The sequence below is a fragment of the Lonchura striata genome, chromosome 25 (assembly GCF_046129695.1).
Source record: "Lonchura striata isolate bLonStr1 chromosome 25, bLonStr1.mat, whole genome shotgun sequence".
Lineage (NCBI taxonomy): Eukaryota > Metazoa > Chordata > Aves > Passeriformes > Estrildidae > Lonchura > Lonchura striata.
The window spans coordinates 3,708,853-3,724,284 of NC_134627.1; the positions used below are offsets into that span (position 1 = coordinate 3,708,853).

The 15,432-nt window shown below is 47.0% G+C and overlaps 2 protein-coding genes across 2 annotated transcripts in view; both read left to right on the forward strand.

Moving 5' to 3' along the window:
* The window catches only part of LOC110480576 (M1-specific T cell receptor alpha chain-like), a 210,733-nt gene that overhangs the window by 38,076 nt on the left and 157,225 nt on the right, over positions 1-15,432 (forward strand). The window lies entirely within an intron of this gene.
* Positions 3,497-13,742, forward strand: LOC144247453 (uncharacterized). The gene is made up of 8 exons (XM_077788262.1): positions 3,497-3,554; positions 3,848-4,153; positions 4,765-5,111; positions 9,104-9,215; positions 11,266-11,316; positions 12,320-12,595; positions 13,216-13,287; positions 13,627-13,742. Exons 1-8 carry the CDS (start codon positions 3,497-3,499, stop codon positions 13,740-13,742), a joined length of 1,338 nt encoding a protein of 445 aa, XP_077644388.1.

Consider the following 15,432-nt stretch of genomic DNA (forward strand, 5'->3'; position numbering starts at 1 on the left):
GGTTTAGAGTAGAAAAACACTTGGCAACGTAGGTAGTAGGTATTGGGGAATAATTGTAAACATGTTATACGTAATATATCTTATAAAAGATAGCAGCAACCCTGGGCGGAGAGAGAGACGAAGAAGACAGCAGATAGAGAGGATGTCAGGGTGTGTGTGTGCCTCTACCCAGGCCACTGATCAAATAGCCGCAGTCCAAGAACATAATCTGTTAGATAACTAGCAATAAACTGCCTTGAGACCGAACAGCTAAGCCTGCGGAGTTTTTCTTTGGAAGCACGGGTTGGAGGAGGAATTTCACCACCACATGTGGCCCCAAAACAAGGCTGGGGTTCTCACACCTGGGCTCCTGTCCAGCACAGCCTCATTTCTCCTCTGTGCCTTGCCTGCAGAGCCATGGGATGATGGAGATGTGTTGCTGTAGCTTCCAGAGTGCTGTGCTGGATGCAGCCAGGCTGTTTAGGAAAGCCAGATCAGCAGGGATGGCATTGCTCTACAGGGTGGCTGCTACAGAGCACCTGACCAGGGAGGAGGAGATGAGAAGGTGTGGTGAGTTGACTTTAGTTGTCCTCCAGGGCCTCATCAAGCTGCTGTTTGAGTTTTCCTCTGCAATCAGTTGTGGTAAAAATATGCAATTAAGGCTTGTGGGTTGAGATAATGACAGGGAGATGTCCCAGCAGTGCCTCCATGGGCAAACACATGGATTTGGGGAATGGAATTTAAGTAATTCCCTATCAAAATCAGAGTAAGTTAATGAGAAATATGAACAAATCATGAAACATCTCCTGCAACTGATCACTGTACAGGAATCGTGAATGTGGTTTGCAATCTGTTCAAAACATTATTTTCCCTGCCTTTTCTTCTGTCTCATTCTCTTTCCCCGTTTCAGTGTTGAGTCCAACCCTATTTTCCAGGAACCTCTCCAGTGCACATTCTTCTCTCTGACTGCAGTTCCTAACAAACTCCTTCAGCACAGGAACAGACCGTGGCACTCTGGCTCCCCAGAAAACCTCTTCTGGCTTGGGCTACTCACTCCATGAGACCTCAGCTCCTGTCAGGAGCCTGCTCCAATGGGAGCTCTCCATGGAGTCACAGATTTTTTCAGGCCGTGGTGTCCTGTTGCTCCTGGGCGGGGACCTGCACTGTCTGCAGGGACAGTATCTGTTGCTCCATCAATTGCCATGGTCTGCAGAGGGACAATCTGCATCACCATGGTTCTCTTCACTGTGGACATCAGGGCAATCTCTGCTCTGGCACCTGGAGCTTCTCCCAGCCCTCACTCCTGAGGGACACTCAGCACAGCTTTGGGAAGTGGGAATTGGGCTTAGCCATGTTTATAGCATTCTACAGTGAGACAATGGCTCTTACTGGGTGATGAGAGAGTGGATGTTGTGCATTCTTCATTCCGTTGTGCTCTCAGCACTGACTGCCCTGGAACTTTTTGGACAAAGCCTGTTGTTATGGACTAGAGAAGGGCTCAGTGACATGGATTGTGCAAGGGTACATCTTCCTTGCTCCAGCCTCTCCCCCTAGACTCTGGGAAATGAAATTCCTGAAGGCTGATCTGGCTGCTGAAGCCTGAGGTGAATAAAGCATTCATGACCTCTGCCCTGTCCCATATCCTGTGTCACCTGGTCCCCATCCCATTCAGCAGTGGGCCCACGTTTTCCCAGACTCATTTGTCCATGCATGCTCCTGGCATGTGTTCCTGACTCCTTGCTCACTGGGAGGAATCCTCTTCAGCTCAGCACTGCTAGGGCTGGGGACCAATGTGTCCCCTGCTGGGCTGCCAAGCCTGGGAAGGACATGGACAGAGGAGAACAAATGTAAGGAAGGGCCATGAACACAAGGAAGGGAACAGCTGACATGTAAGGACAGCCTGGGTTGTTTGGTGAGCAGAAGAAAATGTTGAGGGAGATCTGACACTTTGTAGAAATAACTGAGACTCTGTAAGTTCCATTCTTGAGGACATTCCGAAATGAACAGGACAAGGTTGTGGGCACCTCCTCCACCTGACCCCATCAGGCAGCTCAGCCCTACACAGCTGCTCCCTCAGTCCCCCTCACTAAGAAAATGTGTGTTTTGACAGAAAGAGACTTGGATAAACAAAGCAAAATCAGCACACAAAAAACAAGCAACATCAAGAATTAATTCCTGACTTCCCACTCTCACAGAGGAGCAGCAAAGCTGACTCCTCTTCTGCTCCCCTTTCCTTATGACTTTTCTGGCTCTCCACAAAGAACAGCACCAGGTCTGATGGCCACACTGAACCTTTATGAGAGAGCTTGGGGGCCTGTACCTGTGTCTGCAGCCTTACAGAACCACAACACACCCTAGGTTCTGACAGAAGAACACACACCACAAATACAGGAAACAACAGAATTACAGAAAACCAACTCATACTGAATAGCTCTTCTCATTCTTCTCATTTCCCCAACCCAAATTTCCTTTGTATCATTTTCAGGTTTCCCTGGTTCCTTTTCAGCTTTGAAATTTGCAGCCTGAAGGGAACGCTGGGTTGTCCTCAACACTCCTGTTGCACAAGTTACTTCTGGAAGTCCTCAGTGACAAAAGCTACAAAAGGAAAGGGTTAGCTCCAATATTTTCCTGCTTACAAGAAGGAACAGTGCCTGAGACTGGGAGCTCTGACCTCAGGGCTGCTTTGTCCTGATCACCCACCTCCAGGCAGCTCTTCCCAGCTCAGAATACCCCATAAGAAGAGATCAGGAGATGACTTCTCCCTCAAAGAAACCAGACTCTGAACTATGTCCAGTATTGAAATCAATCAGAATTCAGGAGAAATTCCAGCCCCTGCATGGGGCCTGATTTTCAAAGAATGAACTTTCCTGCACCACTGACCACTTGTCTGCACCACCTGCATGGGACCAGTGTATATGGACCCAGCAAAGGACAAGCACTCAGGGATTATGTGAGCAAGAGTCACTGATCAGGCACCGTTCAGACCTGCTTTTCTCTGAAGCAGGATCTGCTCATAGAGCAGGTGAGGGCACAGCCCCGAATTTAGGCAAAGTATAAAATAATAAAACCCCTTTGTAATTCTCTGCTTAGCACCCTTGTCTCCCTGTTCTGGTGATAAATAAACAACTGACATGGCAAAGTGGGGAGCCAAGATACGCCCCCGGCAGTGCTGAGGAGAGAAGAGCCACCACCTGGCTCAGCTGCTGGCAGCATTTCGGCCCCGGATCCCAGTGACATTCTGTGCTACAAAGGTGATTTTCTGGGTGCGTTGTCCACGAATCGCTCGGGTCCCTTTGGCAGAACGCGCCCTCCAAGCGCTCAGCGCTGCTCTGTGTGCGTGGCGCAGCCCTGGCCAGCGCTGCTCCCGCCCCTTGTCCCTTGTCCCGGGCCCGGGGCGGTGTGCCGGGGCGGGCGGAGGCACCGGCGCTGCCCCGGCGAGGCGGGGCCGGGCGGCAGCGGCCCGAGCGCGGCTCCGCTCGGCTCCTGTGCGGCTGCCGCGGGGCCGGGGCCGGCAGCGATGTTGGCCGGGCCGGGGCCGGGGCTGCTCGCCTTGGCCTTGGCCTTGTGGCCGGCAGGTGAGAGCCGGGCGGGGAGGGCGGCGAGCCCGGCCGGGGAACGAGGGACAGCGACAGGGACAGGCTGGAGCAGGAGCGCCAACAGGGACAGGGACAAGAACAGAGGCTGGGGAAAGGACAGGAGCAGAGGTAGGGCAGGGAACACGGGCAAAGGCTGGCACAGACTCAGGGACAGGGGCTGTGGGCCGGGGCTGGCGGCTGTGACTGTGCTGGGCTGTGGGTACCAGGGCACCGGGACAACGCCCTCGGTCCGCGGTCGGGCCCTGCCCGATTCCTGCGCTCTCCCTCCGCAGGGCTCTGGGCACAGCTGAGGCTGCAGGAGGCCGGCGGAGGGCTGCGAGCGCCCGGGGACTCCGTCACCCTCTCCTGCCGAGGGTCCGGCTTCACCTTCGAGAATCATTATGTTCGGTGGTACCGTCAGGCATCCAGAAGCAGATTCGAATGGGTGTCCTGGATAAGCCATTACTCATCACAGATTCAGTTTGGGTCAGCATTGGAAGGTCGAGCCACAGCCTCCAGGAACAATTCCCACTCTCTGGCATTTCTCAGCCTGCATCTCCTCCATGCCGGGGATGGTGCCCGCTACTTCTGTGCTGTTCGCACAGAGACACAAAATCCAGCTGAGGTTGAACACAAACCACCTGTCAGCATCTCAGCTCTCTGCCTCAGAGCTGGAAGGGGCTTGCGTTGCCCTGATGCTCAGGGTTGCTGTAGACTCAGAACAGAGTTTTCAAATGTTTGATTCTAACAGGGGCATCCTACCTTTTGCTCTCCCCAAATGAGCTCTAACCTGTATGTTTATCTTCTTCCCATGGGTCATGCTGATTGACTTCTCATTTTAGCTTTGAAGTAATTTCCCTGTTTCCATTGTTTTCCAGCATTACAGGTACCCAATCCAAAGGGTCAGGTGTGTGAATAGTCTTGCTATGGTTTTAGGCACAGCTCATGTCCACTCAGTCCAGCCCACAGGTTCTGCTGCCTGAGGGGTGAGCAGAGGAAACGGGGAATTCTAGAGGGTCATTAGGGAGCTCAGTGGGAGAATGGGGAGGCTGTGTGTGAGCTAAGATTCTACGGGGAGCAAGAGTTTTTGAGCAGATGGGTTTGCAGCTGCTGGATCCTGGACATCACAAGCAGAACCACGCGGACATGGTGGAGTAGATTGATTGCTTAAGCTGTTCCTTTTTGTTTACCCTTGTCTCCTGGATTGCAGGTGGCCTTTCTTGGGTGAAGACAGAGGCCTCAGGCCCTACAGTAGGGAAGATCTCAGAGTCTGTCTGGTTCACCTGTCACATCTCTGGTGTAGCCATCACCGATAGCAACTACGCGTGGGACTGGATCCGGCAGACTCCTGGCAAAGAGCTGCAGCACCTAGTGATGCAGTATCCTTTCACACAGCTCCAGCACATCGCTTCATCCTTCCAGACCCGAGTCAACAGCTCTGCAGACCCCTCCAGGAACCAGCTGTGGCTGCAACTGCTCTCACCAGTAACTGCAGACACAGCCACCTATTTCTGCAGCATGAGAGAACTTGAAAAGGGCACAGTGCTCGAAACGCAGGCAGGACCAGGGCAGAATTGGAAGGAGGGGCTTTAATCTAGCCATATCGTTTGTGGTTGCTGCAAGGCAAGGCTCTTCCCAGACTTCTCAAGACTAGTCTGGGCTGTTTTTTGCAGAAACAGATGCAGAGGTGTTACAGCAATAACAACAGCAGTATTCCCACAAGCAAACCCCAAACCATTAACATGTTGTTAACGCCTTCCTTCCATCTCAACATCTCCCACAGGCAGAAAGAACCAGGGAAAGAGGATGTTTTGGTTTGTTTGTTTGTTAAGAATGGGATTTGTTTGGTTTGAGTAAAGCTAATTTTCTTCATATTAGCTCAAATGGGACTATGTTTTGAATCGGTGCTGGAAAGATTGTGTGTAATTCAGGGATGTTTAAATTATTGCTGAGCAGTGCTTACATGGAGTCAAAGCCTCTTCTGCTCCTCACTCCACCCACCAGTGAGTAGCTGAGGGTACACAAATCTGGGAGAGAACACAGCTGGTTCAGGTGACCCCAGCTGACCAAAGGGGGATTCCAGGCCATAGGACATCATGTTCAGCATATAAAGATAGGGAAGAAGAAGGAAGGTGGTGGACATGTAGCCACTATGTGTGATGGAGTTCTGCTTTTCAGGATTAGGCTGGACTTCTGCCTAACAGTTGGAAGTTGTGAATGGATTCCTTGCTTTGCTTTGCTCGCAAATGCAACTTTTGCTTTATTTATAAAAGTGTTATTTATTAAACCCATGACTTTTCTGACTTTTACCCTTCCAATTCTCTCCCCACTTCTATAAGGGGAAAGGGGGAAGAAGTCATGTGGTGCTTAGTTGCCATCAGTGGTTAAACCATGACAAATAAACACAATGGGCACTGGAAGAGCTGCAGTTGTAGCATGGAAAGGGGGAACTCTACTGCATTTGGATACTTCATGATGTTTAGGGAGCCTCACAGTAACATTGCAGCAACACATAACAATAGTCAATTAATTGTATCTGAGGAAAGAGCAACACTGCACCAGGAACTGCACTGCTAAGCTGGACTTTCCCAGGACATGATGAAAAACTCCTTCCCTGCACTCCTGGAGCTGGCTCCATGTGAATAAACACAGGCGTTTTTCTTCTGAGCACTGTGCATTCATTTCTTTCTTTAGAAGTGTAGGCTCTCATGGAAGACCTGTGCAAATGCATCCATGGGCTTGTTCCTGAGCACAATGCCTGAGGCATCCCATACAGGAGCTACAGATGCCAGAGGGTCAGGCAATTGTCCCCAGGCTTTGCCCCAGTTCCACACTTTTTCTCGATGGAAGAATTGCTGTAGTGGATTAATCTCAGAGCTATTCAACACAGCGCTGCCAAAAGCCAAGAACACAAAGGTAACCACTTGATTTCTTTGGTCACCTCCCTCTTTTCTTGCAGGTGTCAGAAGTCCAGGGATTTCCTCAAGGAGATATTCCAGCTCACTTCAAATCACTGCTTTTAGCAGTTCTGTCCATAGTGAATGGACAGTGACTTACTGCTTCACCTTCAATATCTAATTTTCTATGATCACCTGTAGTGTCTCCAAGGCATCCACGACCAGGTGTTATTTTTTGCATAGAGCATCCTCTGGAGCAGTATTAAATGCTCAGAACTAGAGTAATGGAGAGGAAGAGGAAAATAAAAACCAGCACTTCAAATACATGAAAAAGGGGACATCACTGGAAAACTGAAAAACCCCCAAATGTTTTTGTAGAACTGTCTAGCACAGTGTGAACTACGTACCACAGTGAATGAAAACAACTGAACCACCACACACAAACTGAGTCCCTCCCTTGTCTTGAATGGGGAAACATGGTGGCCCTACCTCATCTCGTTTTCCCCAGACAACTCTGTGCACATAGACCAATTTGATTCCCAGAATTACTCAAAGAGCAGAAAAATCTATTTTTCCAAGACCAATTTCTTCACCATTCAACAGGAGATCTTGGCTCTTGCAAACAGGTTCCAGGAGCTAATCTCTGAACATGAGCAGCTCTCCTAGACCCCTCCTCTGTCCAGGACTGTAACCCATGGGATTCCTCCCAGAAGATCCCAGATTTTGCTCGCCTGAAGCCCAGGGATCCAGTCCTGTTTTTGCATTACTCTCTTCTCCCTGGACCCTGAGCTCAAGCAGTGCAAGGTCACTGCAGCCAAGGCTGCCCCAACCTCCTCACATCCACCACCAATTCTTCCTCACTGGCACGTAGAGGTTCAGCTCACCAGACACTTGTGTCAGTAAGTTTGCATCATTCCATGCCAGAAAACTCCTGAGTGTGTGTGCTCAGCTCTGCTGTCCTCCCATCAGACACCTGACACACTTCTAGCACCCCCTGAGGACCAGGGCCAAGAAATCTCCCATTTGGCCTTGCCTGTTTCTTCTCCATCAGGTGATGTGTAGTAGCAACAACCCACCAGAGTGTCCCTGCTGCTGATGTGGCCTCTGATCCTGACCCAGCCACTGTCAGTTTGCTTACTGCACATCCCAAAGCACAGATTCCAGCTGTTCCCTCAGAGAAAGGGCAGTGCCCACTCGTTGCCTTTCCAGCCTGTCTTCCCTGAAGCCTGGCTTCAGTCACTCCAATGCTCCTGGGAGCTCACCCACCACATCTCCATGATCCCATAGCTCTGCCTCCAGCCCGCAGAGTTTGAACTCAAAGCCTGAAGAGGAGAAGGCTCCAGGGAGACCTCAGAGCACCTTTCAGTGCCTAAGGGGCTCCAGGAGAGCTGGAGAGGAACTTAGGAAAAGGTCCCGAGTGACAGGACATGGCAGAATGGCTCCCCACTGCCAGAGGGCACAATTAGTTGGGATACTGGGAAGAAATTTTTGGCTGTGAGGGTGATGATGCTCTGGCATATATTTCCCAGAGCATCCCTATCCCTTGAAATGTCCAAGGCCAAGATGGGCTTTTCTTGGAGCAATCCGGGACAGTGGAAGTCTCCTGACCATGTCTTAGGGATTGGAAGTAGATGTTATTTATGCGCCCTTCCAACCCAACCCAACCCAACCCAGCATTGTGTCTTGGAGAGAAGCCCAGGTCATGTGCCCTGACCTACACTGAACAGCACATTTCCCTTCCTGGGTCATGAGAGCTGTCCCACCACTTCTCTCTGCTGTCCACAAGGTCACTGTCCTGCACCTATTGGTGGAGCTCTAATGTCTTGTGTTTGTTCCCTTACTCCATGTGCTTCTGTAAAGAGGCACCCAGCCACAGTAATTTCACAGAGGATTTTCTTTTCCTCCACAGATATTCCTCATGTATGTGCACACTCTCACAGTGCACCCCTTTCAGCCTTTTGGTTTTTCATTATTTTCAAGCCTGCCTGTTCATATCATTCCTCATCTGTTTCACACCAACATTTCCTGATGGGCACAGACTCAACAAGCCCTTCCTTTGTTACAAAAGGCAGGGATGGGCTCTTGAAGCTGCAGAGTCTCAAAAGTTGAGTCTACCTCTGGCTATCAAGGGTTTATGACACAGAAGTTGAATATCATGAAGGATTTGATCAATGTACAACATCTCCATTACTCTTTGATCTCACTCCCAAGGTTTCAGTGCCTCCTACACAAGAAAGAACAATAATTTTGTCTACTTTCACCTCTTACCAAAAACACCATAAAGACTATCTAAGGTACTAAATGACCCCCAGACACCAATTCTAAGAGACCAGAGAGCAGATACCTCTTGCTTCTGAGCACTGAAACAAAGGGGGACGAGTGTGGAGCTTTCAGCAAATCAGAAGAATTTTTAGAAAGGCTTTGATATGACAAGAAAAGTAATGATTATTTTCCTGCTTTATATCCAGCTTAACTCCCTCAGACTTTTCAGAGGGGCCATGTTATCCCCAAGTTCTCATTTACAACTCAACCTCATTGATATTATCTTAGATCCTTCCTTGAAAGCCATATGGTGTTTCTCATGTGGTACGTTGGATCTCAAACCACTGAAGAAGTCACGTGACTGCCTGTATAATCCAAAATTCTGTGTAGTGGAACAGAGACAGTTTTTACAAGGAAACAGATCACTGTGTACAGGGGCCGGAGTACCACAATGATATAAACAGCATAGAGACCTGTACAAAAACAAAGAGAGGGGGAAAAGGTGAGATATTTTGGGAAAGAAAGAAGATGAGTAACTCTAGTGATCAGGAAGAGAAGTACAACATTCCTCCTATATTCTTTTTTACCCTGGAAAGATAAAAGAGCTCATAGGGATTCTAAAAATGGAAGAAAGGGAGAATTTGGAAATTCTGTACTCAATCAAGCTATTTGAAATCATTGAACAATTAAATTAATATTTTTCCATTTCTGGTTGTGGAAGTAAATGTACCTCTGGATCCTCTCATGGATTTACACCCATGGATAACTAAGACGAACTTTTGAACACCACGAGGAAAGAGTGAGTTATTGGAATAAGTCTTAACAGTGGGTGGACAGATAAGTTTATCTTTGGACCAGGGACAACTCTCACAGTTCTACCAAGTAAGTGATGTTTCTTTATTCCTAAAAATTAATTTAAAATTAAGGTGGTGATGGATAAAGGAAGTTTAAGGTTTGGGTTCACTGAAACAATTTTCAACTGCAATAACCCCTTGAATGCACTCGCTCTCCAGCCAGGCTTTGCAGCCCAAGCCTCAACTTGGAGCTGCTCAGGAAGGTTTCCCAGGAACAACTGGGCTAGCAACTAGCAACTAGCACCATTATTCCATGATCCCCAAACAGCAGCAGGGCACTGCTTAGCATGTGATGGCTGATTCCCACTTTGGGCAGCACTCTGGCCCAAATTTGCTGTGCAGTGTCCAATTCTCCAGTGGACTTGCACTGACTGACTTGGGGCAGGAATGCAGAGCTCAGTGAAGAGCTCACAGTGCTGAGGAGCTTTGAGACAGATCTGTAACTGCCTGCTTTGAGAAGTTCTGCTTTGACACTGGCACCACACTGACAGTTTCCCCAGGTTAGGAATTCCACTGCCATAGGGCCACAGCAGGAAGGAGGTTAAATAGCCTTGGGCTTAAATTCTCACCAAGTGCCTCATATCCAAGAGCTCCTGGAATGAAAGACAGTTGTCATGCTAACTTCTGTGGGTTCTGAAAAGCCCAATGTGGGGAGTAGGGATTATAAGAAGCCTTAATTATTCCCAAATTTCTTTGGAATTCCATGATGAACAGTAAAGTTGCATGTCACCTCAAGTGAAGTTATCATTCTGAAGGAAGATTTCAGACTTCATTCTGAAGACAGACCTGATGTTTTTATGGAGTTGAATTATTTTCTTTTCCTAGCTAGGCAGCATAATTGCACAGCTGCACAGAAATCCTGGTATTATATTCGATGCTAAAAAGACATTCAGCCTTAAGTATCAAAGTCCCTTTTGAGACTGCTGAAATACTTAATAAGTTCAAGACAAAGTTTGCAGGATTTTAGCAACCTTTTGGTTCCGAATTCCTTTGGGAGATACTGATCTGCTTTTTAAGATATTTAGAGCACACAAACTTTATTAACCAAATATTTTGAGAATTCCCCTAACTCAGAATGATATAAAATAACAAACATTTGTGCCACTATGGGATTCTCTAGGCATATTCTGTTGAGGCCTCAGTTAAGGACAGAGAAAGTTTTCTTTTTGATTGGGGTTGGATTATTCCCAATTAACATCCATTGAGAATGCTAAGGCCCATTACTTTCTGGAAAATAGGGCTGCTCCTGGGACTTTATAAGACAAAAGTGAAGGAGAACAAATTTTTGTCCAAATAAATTTTCTGAACAAGAAATACTAATCCCTTCCAGAATCAAGCAGTGGTAGGAATTCATGGCAGTACTGTCAGGTAATGCAAACAAGTGGGACTTGAGTGAGCCTTCTGGGGTCAGATAAAACAAATTTCTGCTCCCTGAACCACCATTGCACTGTGTACATTATTGCTTGCTGATGATCTTGCCCAGGGAGCTATTGCAGAGAAGCAGCCTGTTTGTATTCTGGCTGTTTGGAAAGCCTGGAGAGGAGACCACATGAAAAGCCTTTCAAGGTCTTCTCAGAGAACACAGAATGCACAGGACTGACAGGCTCTGGCCAAGCATGGTACAACAGCTGGGAAGGAAATGTGTAGAGGAAGAATAGCAAAATGAGCCCTTTTTGATATACACATTTTAACTGTGCGTTACTGCTGCTCTTGTCTTTGGGAATGGAACTCACCTGACTGTGGAGCCAAGTAGGTATCCTTTATACATTACCAATTTCTGAATTGTTACCTTTCATTTTCCCCCTTTATAAATATTTTATCCCCCCTAAAATTCATGCAGACACTCATTCCTGTTTTTCAGTCACTAATTAGACTTTCTAGGTCTACTCTTTTCCATGCAACTAGACAATTTATATGTAAAAATATTCTTACCCACTTATAAATGCTGGCAAAGGATGTGAACTCCACAAGGGAAGTTCTCTCTGCTATCATTCTGAATTGCTTTGGGACATACATCTATCCACTTATTCAGGCTTCTTCATAAAATTTTCATAGTCATTGTTGGGTTTTGAAGTCATGCTTGGACTGTCTAAAGGGAAATAAATTGTCTGAGGAAGCTGGCATACAAGTTCCTAAGGTTATCTATTGTGTGCGAGTTAAAAATACAACACTGATAGCAGAGAAGGGTCCAAAAGCATAAAATATAATCTTATGCAACATTTCTGTACTAGTTTAGTCTTACTAAGTTGTTCAGAGTTTGGATTCAACTGAACTGGTCAAACCCAATTAATGAATGTTCAATTTCTGTTGGGTATCTGGGAGGGAGAGTAAAAGTAAAAAGTGTATTCACTTAATATCTGATGAATATGCAAGGCAATTCAGATAGAACTGTTATGTTTTTGAAATAAATTGCTGAGAAAGGAGAATAAGTGGACTCTTGGAGTGGCTTTCATAAAGTTCCCCTCTTGTTTGTAGGTCCATTATAAAATCAAGGGTTCACTTAGAAGCACAAGATTTGGCAAAAGGAAGTTGTGAACCTGTGGGATTAAATCTCTTAAAAAAATGCCACTCATATCCGTTTCTGCTTTAATTTGACCTTTTGAAAGAACCAGCAAGAAAAAAAGACCACAAAATTGGTAGCCAATGGTAGAAATTAGTCCCAGCTGGAGTACATGTGAATTTTTGGCCACTCAGCATTCGGGCAATCCCACAGTTAAATCAATCCTGTCCAAACCTTGCTTTCTCTTTACAGACATTCCAGAAACTTCTGTCCCTCAAGTCATTGTGATGAAATCAAAGAAACTGAAAGAAGGGGGAAGCTCTGGGAAAGCAGCTTGCTTGGCAAGGAACTTCCTTACAAAGGACATCAGCTTGGAGATGCCTTCTCAGGAAGTTGTATATGAGCAGAGCACATCCATTTGGACGTCAGAGGGGTTGTACAATGCAATTAAAGTGGTCAATGTGACAAAAGACACAGAGGTGACCTGCACGGCCAAATCCCACAGCAGCACGATAACAACACAGCCAGGTACAGTTTGGTGGCACAGCTGTCACTTGTTTCTGGAGACAGTGGCCCGTGCGGCTTTGTGATCTCCTTCTTGACAGCACTGCCCTGGGCAGCCAGCAGAAATGACACAGACATTGGGTACTTCAGCAGGGAGGGCTGAAAGATGGTTCAAATCATCTGAAAGAAATGGTTTCAACTATTTAAGTACCTTGAGATACATTTTGGTGGGAGAAGAGGGAAAACACAATCCATTTGTTCAAAATATGAATTTCCTTATGACAAAATATTTTACCCTGTAGCAGCAAACCTGCTGCAGTGCAAACTCGAACAGATTTTCTAAAACCTACACAAACTTAAAGGGGGGGTGTGCTGTGAGGTTTTTTCCTAAATAGGTTTTCTATTTTCTGTCATTATGTTTTCATTCCTAAAGGTCTCTCATATAGTAAAACCAATGCAGGAATTCTCCTGTTTCCTGCAACGGCATGGAGAAATTATCTCCTCCAGTTAATGTTGGAATTAATGACTGAGTATCGGAGCCCCAACTTTCCTCAGTTCCTAGAGGAAATGTCACCTGAAGATTTCTTTTATCCTGTATAAGAGCTGGATTTTGTTTAAAATACCTTTTCTTTATCATACTACAGAAGAGGAGGCTGAAGAACCTGTAACAGGGACCAGTGACAGGGTTTGCAACAGGACAGACCCCTCAGCACAAGGTGAGTTACCCAGACAGGATGTGAAGTTACATTGCTGCCTGGGGGATAAAGGCATGGAAATGTATTTTCTCCAGGGCAGAGGACTCAGAACACAACACATTCAGCAGACACAAGCTGCTGTTCCAAGGTTGCTCCTGCAGTTACACAAGCCCCAGGAAGCAAAAAGCAACAGAGACAGACCCTGGGCTCCCCTGTTGTTGCCATGTTCTCTATCAACTCTTCCTCTGCTGCTCTTCCTTTCCCTGAAACTGTCTCCTGTGGTTTTTCCCACTTTCTGCCAAGATCACAACATCAAAACCCAGACCATGATCTCTCCCCTCTTTTCTGGTCACTGAGCAGACCCTGAAAGGCAAAGAGTGAACATGCTGTCCATGGCTGTGCTGGGTTTGAGAGTCCTGCTGGCAAAGAGCATCGCCTTCAATGTCCTCATGAGTGTCAAGTTCTTTCTTTTCTGAGGTAAGGGAGCTCACAGATGTCAAACACTGGTTCACAGGCCCAGTTTCATTAAATGTTCTTTAAACCTCCCTTTGCTCTTCCAGACATGGGGAATGAAGACAAGAGGAACCCAAAGAAGAGCAGGAAAGAACGTGAACTAGCAGCACAAGGGGCTTGAACAAGCAGGGGCAGAGCTGCTGACAGAGACCACCCAGGACACAAGGCAGCACCTTCCCCTGAAGACACTGAATACTGTTCACTCCTGCCTGGCCAGCTGATTTACACTCAAGACCTTTAAGTGCTTTTGCTGTTTCCTCTCCTCTGCCAACTGAGGAGAGTGGATTTATCCTCATCCTCCTGCTGAGTAAATCTCCCCACTCTTCTGGCATTTGCACACAAGTCTCCAACCTGCTTCAATAGCTTTGAAGACTCCAATGCTCACACTAGATAGATGGCCTTTTCAAAGCACCTTTCCCAGGCGTGTTGTGTTACTGCCTGTGGAACTGGAGTAGCACTGCTGAGGGAATTCAAACACAGTAGGTGACATTTGTATCTTATTGTTTTAGATACATTTTATAAGTGTGTATTGCAGATAAGAATAGATGTGTTGAATCTGAAGAGGTAGATAATGTTTATTTCTTCATTAAGCCTGTATTTCTTCTGCCAAATGAATTGCCCCTGCCTTTTAGGTTCCTGTAGTAGTGACAAAAATAAAGTTTTCTAGGCCACAATGCTGTGGGTTTTCTGTGTTTTCTCTTCTGAAGCCGGGATGGAAATCCAACTGTCCTAAAGCTCACTGAGATCTGAAACACAGCTTTGATAATGCAGATTTCCTGGTGGCTAAATTTCTCTTTTTCTGACTTTGTGCAGGGAAGGGTCTCTCTGGCACATTCAGGAGCTCCAGGGAGGAGAGACCTTGCTGAAGGGACAAGAGAGGAAAATGCTCATACCAGCAGAGAAGAAACTCTGCTGTTGTTTTGCACTCAGGGAGAGGAGGAAGGGGCCACCAGAAAATAATTTGGTGTGGTTTGATGGAGTGATAGTTTCCATAGCAATGTGATTCTCACCTAACCGAGACCTGCTTGCACATTCCCCACCTCATGCCCCTCTCCCAAGCTACAGGCAGGATGCTGTGGTCACCATTTCTGACTCAGTTACACCAGGCAGCATTAACCCTCCCCTGCTTTTGACAACACAAGATAACCACATCCTGGTGGGGAAATAAGGCTTTGCTGCTCCTGCCTGAGGTCCTGCTGCCTTCAAGAGAGCCTCTGCACAGGACACAGCAAGGGGTGCTGCAGTGAGCCTGCTCAGCTCAGACCCTCAGGTCCTGCAGACACCCAGAGAAGAGCCCCAGCCCCTGCAGGTGCTCTATGGAATTTGCATGGCAAATCCAGATCCAGTGCAATTCTTATTTACTGCACTCAACCACCAGACTGTCAGTCCGGGGGAGCCCCTCAGCATCATTTTTATCCTTATTTTCCAATGACACCCAGAACCTTTTTCTGAAGCACTCAACAACTTTTCCCAGTCTCTCTGACTGATTTATATTTTGAGAATACTCCCTCAGACACAACCGAAGGAATCAGATGGACAGGAGGCTAAGGTCAATGATTAAGTGCTGTTACAGTCCCTTAGTCTTGATGAAGTCTGGGACTAGGATTGGATCTATCCACACCTTCTCTAGAAGGATATTACAAAGCAGCAGTG

Excerpts from the sequence above, each read along its gene's own strand:
- LOC144247453 (XM_077788262.1), top strand. The coding sequence starts at position 3,497 with ATGTTGGCCGGGCCGGGGCCGGGGCTGCTCGCCTTGGCCTTGGCCTTG. Across the intron at positions 4,154-4,764 it reads CCGCTACTTCTGTGCTGTTC|GTGGCCTTTCTTGGGTGAAG; the intron begins GCACAGAGACAC and ends CCTGGATTGCAG. Across the intron at positions 5,112-9,103 it reads GCACAGTGCTCGAAACGCAG|TGGAACAGAGACAGTTTTTA; the intron begins GCAGGACCAGGG and ends AATTCTGTGTAG.